General features: G+C 39.9%; 1 protein-coding gene across 1 annotated transcript; it reads left to right on the top strand.

The window, feature by feature from the left end:
• The first annotated feature begins 1,031 nt into the window (after nucleotides 1-1,031).
• On the top strand, nucleotides 1,032-7,834 carry marc1 (mitochondrial amidoxime reducing component 1). Its single transcript, XM_061743474.1, has 7 exons — nucleotides 1,032-1,324; nucleotides 3,739-3,909; nucleotides 5,178-5,340; nucleotides 5,438-5,581; nucleotides 5,906-5,967; nucleotides 6,144-6,215; nucleotides 7,619-7,834. Exons 1-7 carry the CDS (start codon nucleotides 1,074-1,076, stop codon nucleotides 7,743-7,745), a joined length of 990 nt encoding a protein of 329 aa, XP_061599458.1. The 5' UTR covers nucleotides 1,032-1,073; the 3' UTR covers nucleotides 7,746-7,834.
• Nucleotides 7,835-16,403: the final 8,569 nt, after the last annotated feature.

The raw sequence follows: 16,403 nt of genomic DNA, 5'->3' as shown, positions 1-16,403 counted from the left end.
AGGATACTTTATTTTAGTTTATTTATTTGCAGTATCTATCTACTTTGCCTCATTGAGGCACAGGACGTTTCCAAACTAATGGGAAGCTGGTTGTCTCCCATGTTACCGGACACAACCTTTTGTCACTTCTATGCCATCGTTCACATACTATAGCAAACTTTTATCATGAAATACCAGTGGTGATCAATAACATTTGTTTGTGTTTGCTTTTCCAATGAATCCCCACACACTTGTTATTAATGTCACTCTTCCAATTGTATTGTGAATCACATGCTGTATGCCTGTTTTGCTGCACTTGTGTTTTCTTTTGTTTTAAGATGGCTTGAACTCTGAATAAAAATGATTCTGAATCAAAGTTTCTGAATAATGTCACACGTTCAAGTGTTCCTCTGTTGACAGCAGCTCCACAGTCTTTATTCCTGTCAGCTTTCCTTCATTTCCATCTCAATCAAATCAAATAAAACTTTATTTATATAGCATTCTTCATACAAGAGTAACGCAAAGTGCTTTACATAATAATATCAACATTTAACATAAGAAAAACTCACACAGTCCTGGTTAAAAACATACAGGACTGTCTCAGAAAATTAGAATATGGTTATAAAGTTCTTTATTTTCTCTAATGCAATTAAAAAAACAAAAATGTCATACATTCTGGATTCATTACAAATCAACTGAAATATTGCAAGCCTTTTATTATTTTAATATTGCTGATTATGGTTCACAGTTTAAGATTAAGATTCCCAGAATATTCAAATTTTTTGAGATAGGATATTTGAGTTTTCTTAAACTGTAAACCATGATCAGCAATATTAAAATAATAAAAGGCTTGCAATATTTCAGTTGATTTGTAATGAATCCAGAATGTATGACATTTTTGCATTACAGAAAATAAAGGACTTTATCACAATATTCTAATTTTCTGAGACAGTCCTGTACAAGTTCAAGTTCCTGTGCAGCCTGCCCGGGCCTGTCGGGGCGTGTTCCGGGTGTCTGAGTGTCCCTGAACGCCTCATGCAGATGTCATGTCTCTTTAATAAAAGTTCTGCTCCAGAGAAAGTGCGGGATCCAGCATGGACGCGAGGACTCTGGCCGTGACCGCGCTGTCCCGGCCCGGCAGAGCCGCGCTGCTGGCCGGCGGGGCCGCGGCCGCGCTGCTCGGGGCGGCGCTGGGGTACCGGTACCTGCGGAAGCCCGGAGAAGCCGTGAGAGTGGGCGTCGTGTCGCAGCTGCTCATCCACCCCATCAAGTCCGGCAGAGCCGTGTCCGTGTCCCTGGCCGACTGTCTCCGGACCGGCCTGGGGTTCGGGGAGCTGCAGGACCGGTGAGTGCAGCTCTGGAGGGGCTGATCATGCACCTGAAGTTTGGTGCACCACAAAACAATGCTTTAATTTGACTGTCAGAGCTGCTAAACCTCACAAACACTGATCCAAACACTGCACATCTGCACAGCTGTTGCTGCTGACAAGACACAAACAGGTCACGTGACCCAGGGGAATCCAGTTGCATCTCGCGGCTGTTACATTTAATTATTCACTAGTGGTTATTCCTGAATTACGTAAGAGTACTGAAGGAGACAAAATACAGTTCAGAGATTTTTTTTTTAATTTAAAGTAAAATCAAGTTTAATTTAAAGTAAAATTTTATATTTTACTTCTTCAAATTCCAGTGTGATGGGAGAGTTGAATCCATATTTTTTTTTAATTTTTAATTTTGATATGTTTATTTCGTCACGTTGTAGAAGTCAGTAGTCAATACAAAGTTTTTTGCATGTAGATCAAGCAAGGACCAAAAGGTGTAGACTGAAGCATATATATATATATTATAGAAAGAAAGAAACAAAGTAAATAAATAAGAAAAAGAAATAAATGTTGCTCAAACTGGCCTATCTCGGCGTAACAGCATCAAGATGTTCATATATATATATATATATATATATATATATATATATATATATATATATATATATATATATATATATATATATATATACACATTGCTGTGCACATACATACATATATATGCACTTATTTATACCTGTATACACATATATACATATGAGATGATACATGGGGGTTACTGTTACACTTTAAAGGCCTTTTGCACACAGACTTGTTTTTCATTCAATTAATGCATATGTGAATCAGTTACACCCCCCCCCCCCCCCCCCCAAAAAAAAGATTTAATAAATAAATACAGTACATACAAAAGTCAGTCAATTTAAATTATTTAGCCAATAATATAGTAATTTTAAAATGATTATACAGAGAACATTTTTTTCTATGTTTGTTTCCTACAAACAAATCTGACCAAGGTGACCCTTCACTTGAACTAAAGACTCACTGCTCACAGCTGATTACAAACCAGTCCTGTGAAAAATTAACCCGTAACTGCCTTTGTTTAGATTACGCTCAGCGGCTGTCATAATTTAGGATTGGAAAGTAATTGTATTCATTTATGAAGCATTGTATGCACTTTGAGAAAACGTGTAACAGATGTTCAGTCTTACCGGCTCTTCAAAGGGAAACGTTCACATTAAATTCAGCTGAAGCTTCAAACGTGTAAAATAAAACATGTGAAGAAGAATAAGAGAGAGCAGGGGTTCTGTATAGAGATAATCTGGTACCAGGGCTGTGGGAATCAGCGGATACAGAGTCTTGATCTGATAACTGCAGCCACAAATATATCAAATAAATATGCATTTAGTGTATATTTTGACATTTTAACAGCTTGTCAATCGTAAGGCTTCTGAGGTTCATCCTATTTTCCCTTTGACTTTTGTAACTCATGCTTTTTAACATGATAAAGGCTTAATAAGGTTGCTAGTTATTTTTAGCAACACTGGTGCCACCTCTTGAAAAGGCATCTTTGCATAATGAGCACGTTACATTTTTCCTGGTGGGATTTTCCAGCCTTATTGATCGCCATAATGCCAGATAGCTAGCCCAGTCCAACAACTCCCGTCCCACTACTGCTCAACCAACACCAAGTTGCAAGGCAGTATTAGTAACATCCTGTGCTGGGTTTAAGAGCAACAAAGAATTACTCAGATTCTGTGTATACAGGACTGTCTCAGAAAATTTGAATATTGTGATAAAGTTATTTATTTTCTGTAATACATAAAAAAAAAAAAAAAAAAAAAAAAAAAAAAATGCCATACATTCTGGATTTATTACAAATCAACTGAAATATTGCAAGCCTTTTATTATTTTAATATTGCTGATTATGGCTTACAGTTTAAGATTAAGATTCCCAGAATATTCAATTTTTTTGAGATAGGATATTTGAGTTTTCTTAAGCTGTAAGCCATGATCAGCAATATTAAAATAATAAAAGGCTTGCAATATTTCAGTTGATTTGTAATGAATCCAGAATGTATGACGTTTTTGTAATTGCATTACAGAAAATCACAATATTCTAATTTTCTGAGACAGTCCTGTAAGAATTAGCAAAGATGGTGCACAGATGTAAAACACTTCTGCAACTATTTTCCAATATCGGTGTTGGAATATTGGAAAAACTGTAGTTCGGTGTTGCTCAAATATGTAAAAATACTCCATTTTCAGCCTGTGAACAAAAAGAAAATCTGATGTAAATCAGTAATTTCTGCATGAGCCAGTAGCGGTATCCATGGCAACTTGTCATTTTTATCAGTCTCATTTACTTTTATTCCTTTTCCCTGTAACTGTAGTCTGCAACAGGACGGGGGTTATGAATTAGTGTGCGTGGTGTTTGCAGACACTGGCTGGTGGTGACGGAGGACGGTCACATGGTGACGGGCAGACAGGAGCCCCGGCTGGTGTTGGTGTCTCTGACCGGCGAGGGAGGGCAGGCCGTTCTGAACGGACCAAACATGGAGGAGCTGAAGTTCCCCATCAAGCAGCCGGACAACCCCGTCATCGACTGCAGGTTTACTTTGATTTATCTCCACAAGCTTTTCAAAGGAAAATCTTGTAAGGAAGCGATTACACGTCTCTCACTATGAGGTTAACAGGTCTTGATAACTAAGCCAAAATACAGAAGAAGTGTATGAAAAACCAAGTCCACCCCATGATTCAGTAACCTGGAACCTCTAGCAGTAATAACCCACGTTGTCACTGTTGGTACATGATGACTTTAGTTCGTACTTTAGTAAATACTTTATTATTCCCTGAAGGGACTTTTTTTAAATATTATTTTATTCCAGTTGTTATTAATATAATCAATAACGTTATGTAATAAATATTCTAAAATAGCCTGAACACACATTGTTTCTCTTCATCTGATGTTGTATTTCTTTACATATTTTTAAGATTTGGTAAGGGCCAGTTGATCTTTTTTTTATTTTTATTTTTAATCTAAAGCCATTGTGAATAAATGTTCTTTAGTGTCAGATACATGGGCAAGACATGACCATTGGCAGGCCAGGTTTTCACACGATTGTATTCAATAATCTGCAGAAACTTCAAGAAACAATTTGTAATACTTTTTTTTTTTTTTAAGAAAGCTTGTCATTAATTACAACCCCAAATAAAGAAAAAAAAAAGTCAGGCTGCTGGGTAAAATCTAAATAACAGAATGTAACTATTTGCAAATATCATGAGCACCATATTTTATTTTCTAGAACACCGAAAACATGAAATGTTGAAACGGATTTTACCCGTTTTTAATGAAAAATGTTTAATTTGTCTTTCAACGGCAGCAACATTTAAAAGTTGACGCGGGCAACAAAATGCTGGAAAAGTGGCTAAAAAGTGACCACAGAAACACCTGGAGGACCACCGTGTCACTAATGAGGTTCATTGTCCTGTATCCTAGAGGAGCAGAAGAGTTTGGGTGCTGAACTGAAATGCCTCCAGTCCAAACCTTTTCACCAGCTGAAACTGTGTAGCAACAAACGTATGAAACAAAATAATGGGTCACAAAACACTCGGCAGCTGGAAAACTCAAATATCCTATCTCAAAAAAATTAGAATATTCTGGGAATCTTAATCTTAAACTGTAAGCCATAATCAGCAATATTAAAATAATAAAAGGCTTGCAATATTTCAGTTGATTTGTAATGAATCCAGAATGTATGACATTTTTTTAATTGCATTACAGAAAATAAAGAACTTCATCACAATATTCTAATTTTCTGAGACAGTCCTGAATAACCTAACTTAGTTTTCACACTTGAAGAGCCTTTTGTTTTACAGAGTGTTCGGTGCCGACATTCAGGGCCGCGATTGTGGCGACAGAGTGTCTCAGTGGTTCACGGATTATTTTGGACTGGAGAAAACCTTTCGCTTGGTGCACTTTGAACCTCAGATGCGCCACAGGAAGTCAGCCGAATGTGAGCCTCTTTTCTCACAGCATGAGGTAGCGACTGAGTTCCTCCACTGCGTTGTTTAACACCGTGTACATCTCCCAAGCTGAAAAGCGACCGCCCCACATTTCTGCTCCGTCATTTATCCAGGAGGTGGCTTACCCAGATGTGGGACCGGTGATGCTGCTGTCCGAGGCGTCGGTGAACGACCTCAACAGGAAGCTGGAGAAGGAAGTCACGGTGGAGCGATTCCGCCCCAACATCGTGATCAGTGACTGTGAAGCGTTCGATGAGGTGTGTTTTTCTGCCCTACCCAACAAAGAGAGCACCTGGAAACACTCCGTGGGTTTATCCTCCCTTCTCATTCCTTCATGTGGCTTTATGGTTGGAGATTTTAGTGACATGCAGAAGACTGCACTCTGAGAGTCTTGTAACGATGATATTAGAGGCACAAAATGCTTTAAAATGAGCATAAATTGTGTGTACACAGTAAAAGCCATGAGCTTTTTTCTGAAGAGAAAAACCAATTGTTTGGTTCTTTAATCGTGACTAATACTTTACCCTTTTCAGTGTGAACAGCGTGGACTAAATTTATCTCCAACGGCTTTGCTTTTTCAGGATTCATGGGAGGAGATCCAGATTGGCAGCGTGCGACTGCAGCGTGTGATGTCATGTGGAAGGTAACACGGAGGATGCTCACAGCTTTCAGCAAGACGCATCTCTTCTTTTGTGGACAAAAGTGAATCCAAAGCAGCTGCTGTGGTGTTAGACTCGATTCTCGAGGCACAAATGAAATTTTGATGTTTTAGGTCATTTGAGTGGATGAAAATTCACCTGTAACGTTTGTCGTTCCCAGGTGTGTTTTCACCACAGTTGACCCCGAGACGGGAATAATCAGCAGAAAAGAGCCTCTGGATACTCTGAAAAGGTAAAATTATAACTCCATGGGAGGTTATTGAGGAGATTTTGTGGTAATTATAAAACAGATTAAAAAACAGCACATTCAAAACAGAAGTACAAAGGAGTGATGATAAAAATAAAAAAATGGGAGCTTTTTAGTTTTGGATCAATATGGATGAATTAGTGATGTAAACGTTCCCTTTTCATTGCCTTGATAGATTTTACATAAAGAATGATGTATGATGGAGGTCACAGTGCAAGTTGCTCCGTGTTAGCAGGGAGATCTTAAAGCTACTATATGTAGTAATACTGCTTCCAACCACATGGGGGCGTCACATCACAAGACCCTGGCATATGACACGAAGCAGACCAACAAATATGATCTTGAACTATTTCCTTAAATTTTTCCCAGACTTTACTTTTTCTAACAAACTTTATCTTTTTTACCTTTTCTTTTTTTTTTTTTAATACCTCCGCCTTCAACTTTCCCCTGACTGTCTCCATCGACTGCCTCGTGTCGTGCACGCCTGCGCCTCTGCGGAAAGCTGGTGCTGCATCTTTGTTTCAGTCAGCCAAGGAGATTTTTTTATATTATAAAATGTGCAATAATTATTCTAATCAGCCGACAGAACCAGCTGGTCAGAACCTGCTGGTGACGGCGGTCCTCCGTTCAGCCCACACATCGCTGGTCCTCTACGACGGCTCTGCTGTCTTATCCTCCATTTATGACTCATGTTCTGGATTAAAGAAACTGCCAGATTAAACATTAACATAGATTACAATCAAATCCTTTTAATTACAGACGCCTTTGAAATGCAAAACGACACCTGACAGGAAACAAATACTAAAAGTTTTACTGATGCGATGTGTTTTATAATGTTTCGGTATGTTGGTGAAAATCTTCCCAGCTCACTTTCAGCCTTTGAGATCTTCACACTCTCTGAAACCTTTAAAGATTTTGACCTTTAATTTTGTTGTAAATGAGTTTCAAAGCCCAACCCTCTTTTATCCGTCGTCTTCTTGTTTAGTGTCTTAGAATTAGGTAAAGTTTTACTTGAAATTATACTGACTGTCAGATCATCTTATCAGCATTAAAAATATAAATGTTCTTGTTTCTTTCTTATGTTGAAGTTATAACAAAGGGACGTGTATAATGGATATAAAAATATCACATCCGTTAGACAAATGTAATTTGAAATTAAAATTAATAATTTTAATTTCAAAAGCCAAACATGGAATTTTGTCCTTAAGTGACGGGCGCAAGTTTGCTTTGTAGAATACATAAATGATTAGTGATTGTGCATTTATCAACAAATGTACTATTACTAATCATCCATTTATTAGTTATTGGCTTAGTTCATTTATAAAAGGTCAGAATATGGTTTTGTCAGAGTCTATTATACATGTTGTGCCTTTTCTTCCTCCGAGCAGTTATCGCCAGTGCACACCGTCGGAGCAGCACATCTACAAGAAAGCCCCGTTGTTTGGACAGCTGCACACAGTGAAGAAGACAGGGGTCCTGCAGGTCGGAGACGTGGTGTACAAGATCAGCCGCTAAAACCCTCCCACGACGGTGACGTCAGAGCAGGCGGAGCAGGGGCAGAGATGTTTGACGCGAGCAGTGTTCAAGTCCCTCAGGAAAAACTTCTTAGAGTTAAGTTTTTCTTCTCTAAGTTTTTCTAGACGTGTGACGTACATCCAGACACAGAGAGAACGTTGAACATGTTGGAAAAGCACAAATATGTATATACACACATGTTGATTGTTCTGGGAGACACAGACAACCAAGATATTAACATTTGTTAGTTCAGATATGTTGATGATGAAGATGATGAAATGTCTTCATTCATATTGTGCTAATATCGCTACCAAACATGAAATAAACACATTTACCACCTGCATATTGTCCTCACTGATCATGTTTTGTAGTTGTCTCTGCATTTAACTATTGGAGATATAAACTGGTTGCTACTGAACATGTGTTGTAGACACTCAACGGACAAATCTGCCTTGGCTCTGCTTTCATGTTATGTCTTTAAATTTCCCCTCTAAGTTTTTCTTGGACTTTTTTTGTTTGAATCCATGAAAAATGTAGGAAATGACTTAGTTTGAGACACTTCCATTCAACAGGCCGATGCCATCGTGGCGACGTAATGAAATCAAGATGTATTGTGGGACGTGTCCTCACAGTCCATGTATGTCTTGAATCGTAACTACATAGTAATCTCTACATGTTCCAGATTTGGCAAACAGACGTTGAGTTTGACATGTTCAGGGAAGCAAAAACGCCCCTAACATCAACAGAAGTCAAGAAAAATCTCCTGCATTTCAAAGAACATGAACGTTGGCAAACGTGCCAGTTTCATTGGCTTGTCAGGATAAAACAACTACCAAGCTGAACGCCACGAAACCTGGTGGGGACAGGTTTGTTTTGTCATTTTGAAATAAATATGTTTCAAGTGTTATATTGAAGTATTAATAAAATTGATGTCAACACTGCGTTGGACCCGGGTTTAGTCGCATACAGCTGCTAGGAGGAGGAAGTACGGAGATACTGTACCATTATGGGAGCGTGGGGTAGGGGGTCGAAGGAGATGTGCTGTGTGCTTTCAATGCCTGTTATTTTATCTCTTCTGGTGAACATGGTCAAAGATGAGTCCGACTGCAGGAGCTGATCCACAGAAGTGAAACCTGTGCACTATGAACGCATCCACTCACGGAAAAAGAAAGTCCAGCAGTCTGCTGCCTCTTGAAACTATCCTAATCTTTAATGCAAAATAAAAACAATAGAGAGACCTTATTAAGTTAAAATGAAAATAATTACAAAGCATTCTTTGAAGGCAGTGATCTATTAAATGTAAATGTAATTTATTTATATAGCCCTTTACAGCCACCTCTAGGTGAGCCAAAGTGCTTTAATAAAACATATCTAGGTGAGCCAAAGTGCTTTAATAAAACATACAGAAATACAACATACAATCATAGGACAGAGCAAAAAATAAATAGAATAAAAGAAAAAGAGTAAAATGTGTCACCAAACTACTGGGTATTAAAAGCCATTCTAAATAGGTTTTAAGCCTTGATTTAAAAAGGCCCAGGTCAGAGATAATGCGTAAGTTGCAGGGGAGCTCTGATTAATAGGGTGGGGCAAGGCCTTGAGGGCTTTAAAAACAAACATTAAAAGTTTAAAATCAATTTTAAAATGGACAGGAAGCCAATGAAGTGAATAGTGTTAGTTAAAAGACGGGCAGCTGCAGACGTGAATCATAAATCAAAGGAATTTGATTTAAAACAACTGGTTGAGTCCCAGTTCATCGTTTTCCTCTGAGAACAAGTTGCGCTGTGGTGCTGCATTTCTCACAGAGCTGAGGACTTCAAAGCTTGAACACCCCTGGTTTCATTTCAAAGTTAGATGTTTCTGTGAGAGGGTCAAACACAGCCACGATAAATACCCTTTCCCTGACATTCGTAGACATGCTTCAGGAAATGTCTGATTAACTTTGGCAGCTCCATTTGGTCAATCATTTTCACTGTATGGTCTGAAAAACAAAACAATCCTCCGATTAATGCCCCCATTTTCTCTGTCCTAGTATGTGTTCACTGGTTGCGTTCAGTTCAAATGAACTCTGGTGCAATTGTTGGATTGATTTGGAAGGTGAGTTGATTTGTATGCCGTCATCTGAACTTTGGTCTGCTGCACACAAAAACTCTGGTGTGGTTTAAGTGAAATATGAACACAGCACACACCAAAAACAAACATACAATATGTGATTCTTGATTCCTCGCTCACCTGAAATCAGTAGAGATTAAAGGTCATTTGAAAATTCCAGTTCATCACGTGTGGGAACCATGGTTTTCTAATAGCTGCATATCTTTATTCATGTCTGCAACAAAGTATGTCTTGGCACCACATTATCTTTTTCAGAGATATTTAAGGTTGTACGTTTATTTCTATACCACAATTCAACAACAAGGTGATTAAAAGTGCTTTACAGAGACATTAAAACAATCATCACATAGCAGAAAAAAAGGAGGAAAGAAAAAAGAACAATAGATAAATACAGTAGTTAAAATATGTTCAAGTTTTGAAACTCAAGTTTAAAAGTACCAGTGCAGGTTTAGAGCTTTACTCAAATGCAGCTGAGAACAGGTGAGACTTCAACCTGGATTGAAAAATAAACTGAGTTTGCTCCAGACATGTGGAGAATAGAAGCTGAATGCAGCTTCTCCATGTCTGGTTCTGACTCTGAAAACTGTTCATGTTCAACATGTTCAGGAAACCAGTCTGAGATGATTCGTGCTTTATGACGGCCCGTTATCCTGCTGGAAGTAGCATCAGAAGATGGTCCACTGTGGTCATAAAGGGATGGACATGGTCAGCAACAACACTCAGGTAGGCTGTGGTGTTGACATGATGTTCAGTTGGTACCAATGGACCCAAAGTGTGCCAGGAAAATATCCCCCACCATTACACCCCCACCACCTGAACCGTTGACACAAGGCAGGATGGATCCATGCTTTCATGTTGTTGACGCCAAATTCTGACCCGACCATCCGAATGTCGCAGCAGAAATGGAGACTCATCAGACCAGGCAACGTTTTTCCATCTTCTGTTGTCCAGTTTTGGTGAGCTTTAATTGTAGCCTCAGTGTCCTGTTGTTAGCTGACAGGAGTGACCCGGTGTAGTTTTCTGCTGCTGTGGTCCATCCTCCTCAAAGTTGGACGTGTTGTGGTTCAGAGATGCTCTTCTGCAAACCTTGGTTGTAACGAGTGGTTATTTGAGTTACTGTTGCCTTGCCCTGTTACCTTGCTGTCGACCTTGATGTTTCTGGATGTAAAGAACTCTCTACCTGTCTCTCCAGGGTGTACAGTTCAGCTGGTTTCTCATCCTCGCCTGATTACCATCCCCACCTGTGTTTAATGCACCAATGATGACATAATCCATCCGTGTTCATCGCTCCAGCGCATCTACATGACTCTGCCAAGAGGTGAATTCTCTTTTCAATTGAATTCATTTTAATTCAGTTCAATTCAACTTTATTTATAGAGCACCAAATAAAGACAAATGTCATCTCAAGGAACTTCAAGAATATTACAATTCCAATACAATACAATTCCAGAATAGTCAAATTAATACAAAGGCAATAAAAACAGCAATCATAATACTCTATCTCCATCAGGACTTGTTTATTTGCTGCACATCCTTCATAAATTCGAGCAGTTTGATTTGTTGTTTTGACATTTTAATAATTTCCTCGGACAAGGAGTTGAATGAACACTTGATTTCCTTCATTTCCTCCCCGTGGTTAACTTGATTTTTCTTCGGAGGCATTCAGCAGGCTAGTTATGTAAATCAAAATGTAAGTTTATACAAGTTTGGACCCACCTTTTTATTTTAATGGTGTGTCCAAACTTTTGACTGGTAGTGTAAACCCTTCGTGAGTGTAGGATTCTGTTCTGTTATAGTTGTTAGTTAGTTTTTTCTGTTGAGGAACAAGCTTTGTTGAAAGTGGATTTTTTTTTATGACCACAGGTGTATAATTTTTCCTCAGAAAAGTTATTAATCTAAATTTAAAGGTCTTGATTTAATTTCTAAACAAGTTAATTCCTAACTGGGTTAATAACACATACAAATCATGTAATTTCATCCTTAATTCATCCTCAAATAGGAACAGAATTCTTCTAACAAAAGGAGGGCCTTTTTGCCCCCCTAAACGTGCCCAAAAAGTCACCATATTTTGCACGCAAGCCAGGCCTGGCGAAAAATTTGATATTTCATGGTTTGCATTAATGGGCGTGGCAAAATGGCTCAACAGCGCCCCCCGGAAAACTTTGTGCCTCAATCCCCACAATACGGTTTGACGTACATGCACGAAAATCGATACACACCTGTATCATGTCGCAACTAAAAGGAAAGTCTCCTGGCGCCATGGCCGAAACCGAACAGGAAGTCGGCCATTTTGAACATTCTGAATTAATCGCGTAATTTTGGAGTAATATATGCCATTCCTTCGAGAATTAATACGGCCCGAACCGTATCGTGAACCTAGATATGTTATACATCAAAATGTGCGTCTCCATCCTGCGACTACGGGCATTACTTTTCTCTTTCAAAAGTGTTACCGTGGCGACGCTAGACGCCGAAAAGCGCGCCCCCCCTTCATCTGATTGGTCCATATTTGATAGTTCCCCAAAAGGCACCAAATTTGGCATGCAAGGCAGGCCTGGTGAAAAATGTGATATTTCATGGTTTGCATTAATGGGCGTGGCAAAATGGCTCAACAGCGCCCCCCGGAAAACTTTGTGCCTCAAGCCCGACAATACGGTTTGACGTACATGCACGAAAATCGGTACACACCTGTATCATGTAGCAACTGAAAGAAAAGTCTCTTGGCGCCATGGCCGAAACGAACAGGAAGTCGGCCATTTTGAATTAATTGTGTAATTTTGCGCATTACTTTTCTCTTTCAAAAGTGTTACCGTGGCGACGCTACACGCCAAAAAGCGCGCCCCCCCTTCATCTGATTGGTCCATATTTGATAGTTCTCCAAAAGTCACCAAATTTTGCATGCAAGCCAGGCCTGGTGATAAATTTGATATTTCATGGTTTGCATTAATGGGCGTGGCCTAACGGTTCAACAGCGCCCCCTAGAATACTTTTCTCTGCCATAACTTTTGAAAGGTTTGACATAAAGAGTCGTGGGTGGTGTCATCGGACTCGGTATTGAGTCCCTGACCATAATTGGTGGAAATTAGCCCCGCCCCTTCTTCTGATTGGTTATCCCGATTTTCTGCTATAACTTTTGAATGGTTTGACATAGAGAGTCGTGGGTGGTTTCATCAGATTCTGTATTGAGTCCTTGACCTTCATTGGCCTGAGTTAGCACCGCCCCTTCTTCTGATTGGTTGTCCCGATTTTCTGCTATAAATTTGAATGTTTTGACATAGAGAGTCGTGGGTGGTGTCATGGGAGTCTGTAATGAGTCCTTGAGCTTCTCTGGCCTTAATTAGCCCCGCCCCTTCTTCTGATTGGTTGTCCCTTTTTTCTGCTATAACTTTTGAATGGTTTGACATAGGAAGTCGTAAGTGGTGTCATTTCTGATATGATTATGGGGGGCGGTGGCCGTAAGTGCGAGGGCCCGTTCATCGCTGCTCGCAGCTTTAATTGGTTTTGATATTCTACCCTACACAGGAGGCCATTAGGATCATTTGTTACCTTACAATTACATTTTCTTTTGGTCAAGACTGTGGTCATGATCTCATCCCTGATTAAATGTCAGGTTTAGGAAAATGTGTCACGTGTGGAGCTCTGACCCTACCATCACCTCTGAAATGTGTAGCCGTGCTATATGTCCAAAATGAGCCATATGCTGCTGCACTTACTTTTTAAGTACTAACCATGATATTATTAGCTACCTTCCTTTATTTATCCTTCTTTTTCTCTGTCTAGTTTGCAACCAGTCCTGGCACAAAAAGTGTTACGTTAGGCATCACTGAACTGCGAGTGGTAAGTGTTTTAGTAGAATTATTTTCGGTGAAATGCTTTTCGAGTATAAAAAAATATGCATGTTTTTAATCATTATCAGGTCTGTACAGAACAAAGTTCAGGTGAGGTGGCATCATCAGAAGTTGTTCCTGATTCTATAGATGATTCAAACAGCTCATAGGATGACAGATCAGAGTCTTTAAAAATATTATGAACCCGAAGTCCTTATGTTTTAAATCTGTCTTGACTTCTCTGGTTCCCATCTGCCCCGATTGTTTGCACTTGTGTCTCGCCAAGGCTTCTGTGTATGTCTTGTCTTCTCTTTCTCTCAGTCCATGCTCGTCGTGTGAAATGTGCTTTATAAATAAATTTGCCTTTGCCTTTGGCTTTACCTTGCTCCCTTCTGGTCCGTGCTGTTTACCCTTCACGTGTCAATGGCAGTTTTTTTTTTTTTAGATCATGGTCATGTTAAGTTGTTGTGTTTTTTTTAATCCTGCTCAGCAGTGTTTTTGGTTTGTTTAAGTTTAAAATAAACCAAATTTTTGGGAAATCCTGTCTCCTTGCTCTCCTGCATCTGGGTCCTCCTCAACCACAATTGTAATAGTACAGGATTGTGATGTCCCCACCAGCAAGTCTGCTTCCAAAAAGAAAAGACCACCAAGAAAGTTTTGTAGAGGAAGATAGAGCCCATCTCTGAAGCTACAGAATAATTATCTGAAGATGTGAACCGCACAAGTCAGCTTGAAGTACCAAGAGTTACTGTCAAAGTAGGAAATGCTGATGCCGAAGGCATAATTGACGATAGCGCTGATGCTAGGGCTGAAAAGGTCACACACATCCCTCTTGCTCAGAAAGAAAACTTACTGCTACATTGTTGAAAACTATAGAGTTTACACATCTCTTTAAAACTCAGGACAAAACACATGCAGATATTGTGCAAGTTTTAAGTCTTCCCAAGAGGTTCAAACAGCATGAAAATGCTAATAAAGCTTTGCAACAAGGGAAACCACTGTCATAGCTCAGGTCTTGGTGAGTGGACTTGGATCACTAATCTAAGACGCACAAAGAAAAAGTACAATGCACAGTACATTCACTGTGTGTACTGTCAGGCATTATATCTCCCACAAGATCTGTGACGAAAATGTTCTTCAAAACCAGTAGAAGTCTGGCGATCTGAAGAAGAGAAGGGTCTTGTCTGTGTCGGCAGATATCCCCAGGTGTTTGGAACATCTTAGCAGCTATAAAAGATGAATGGATAACTTCTACTGTGTGAAGTGACATCTCTATTCTTAAACTGGTCCAGTCATTCTTTAACAAATATGGACAAGATCCCACCAAATATGACTACATTTGCCAACGACTCAGAGAATCTGGAAGACTTCTGCTTACGCTTCGCAAGGAATTCTCAATGCATATTCTGGAGGATGCTGTGAGACCTGCAAAGTTTTATGTGGTTATCAAAGCAGTCAAGAAAGAATCTGGGTATGATGAAGACAAGCACTGCTATCATACTCCAAGGCTGGCTCTAAAGTTAGGGCACTCACTACAGGAAGTCAGTGAGATTCTACATTGCAGAGCACTCGTGGCACAAGACAGTACCCTGATAAAGTCAACCCAGAGTTTCAAAACTATCTAGTGGTCTGAACTCATCTCTCACACCGTTTTAACTATGTTGCACGAGCGGTAGTTTAACAAGCCGTCCACTCTTCCTTTCACTGAAGATGTTCAATGTCTTCACAGACATCTGGAGAAGACTACAGAACAAGCATTGAAGGCCTTGGAAGACCATAGTTCATCAAAATCATATAGTTATCTGTTTAAAACCACCATGTCAAATACCTTTTAACAGGAAAAGAGGGGGAGAAATTTCAAAGATGGCGATGAATGGCTTTCTGGAGAGAGACACAAGTGCCCTGCATAAGGAGGTTGGACTCCAATCAGCCTGTGGCATTGCTGAGGTGTTATGGATGCGCAGGATGCTTCAATAGCGGCCTTTAGCTCATTTGCATTGTTGGGTCTGGTGTCTTTCAGCTTCTTCTTCACAATACCACACAAATTCTCTATGGGGTTCAGGTCAGGGAAATTGGCAGGTCAATCGAGGACAGAAATGCCATGGTCAGTACACCATTTACTGGTGGTTTTGGCACTCTGGGCAGGTGATCATGCTGGAAAATGAAATCATCATCTCCATAGAGCTTTTCAGCAGACGGAAGCATGTAGTGTTCTAAAATCTCTTGGTACACAGCTGCATTTACTCTGGACTTGATGAAACACAGTGGACCAACACCAGCAGCTGACATGGCTCCCCAAACCATCGCTGACAGTGGGAACTTCACACTGGATTTCAAGCAACTTGGATTTTGCTCCTCTCCAGCCTTTCTCCAGACTCTGGCGCCTTGACTTCCAAATGAAATAGAAAACTTGCTTTCGTCTGAAAAGAGGACTTTGGACCACTCTGCAACTGTCCAGTGCTTCTTTTCCATAGCCCAAGTCAGACGCTTCTTCCGTTGTCTTGAGTTCAGGAGTGGCTTGACCATTGGAATACGGCTATTGTAGCCCATTTCCCAGACACGTCTGTGAACGGTGGCTTTTGATACCTGGACTCCAGCTTCAGTCCACTGTCTTTGAAGCTCCACCAAATTCTGGAAGCGACTCTTCTTCACAATGCTGTTGAGGCTGCGGTCATCTCTCTTGGTTGTGCAGCGTTTCCTGCCACATTTCCCCCTTCCA

The sequence above is a fragment of the Cololabis saira genome, chromosome 16, assembly GCF_033807715.1.
Source record: "Cololabis saira isolate AMF1-May2022 chromosome 16, fColSai1.1, whole genome shotgun sequence".
NCBI lineage: Eukaryota > Metazoa > Chordata > Actinopteri > Beloniformes > Belonidae > Cololabis > Cololabis saira.
Note: the sequence above shows the minus strand (reverse complement) of the source record. Positions and strands in the feature narration are given on the sequence as shown.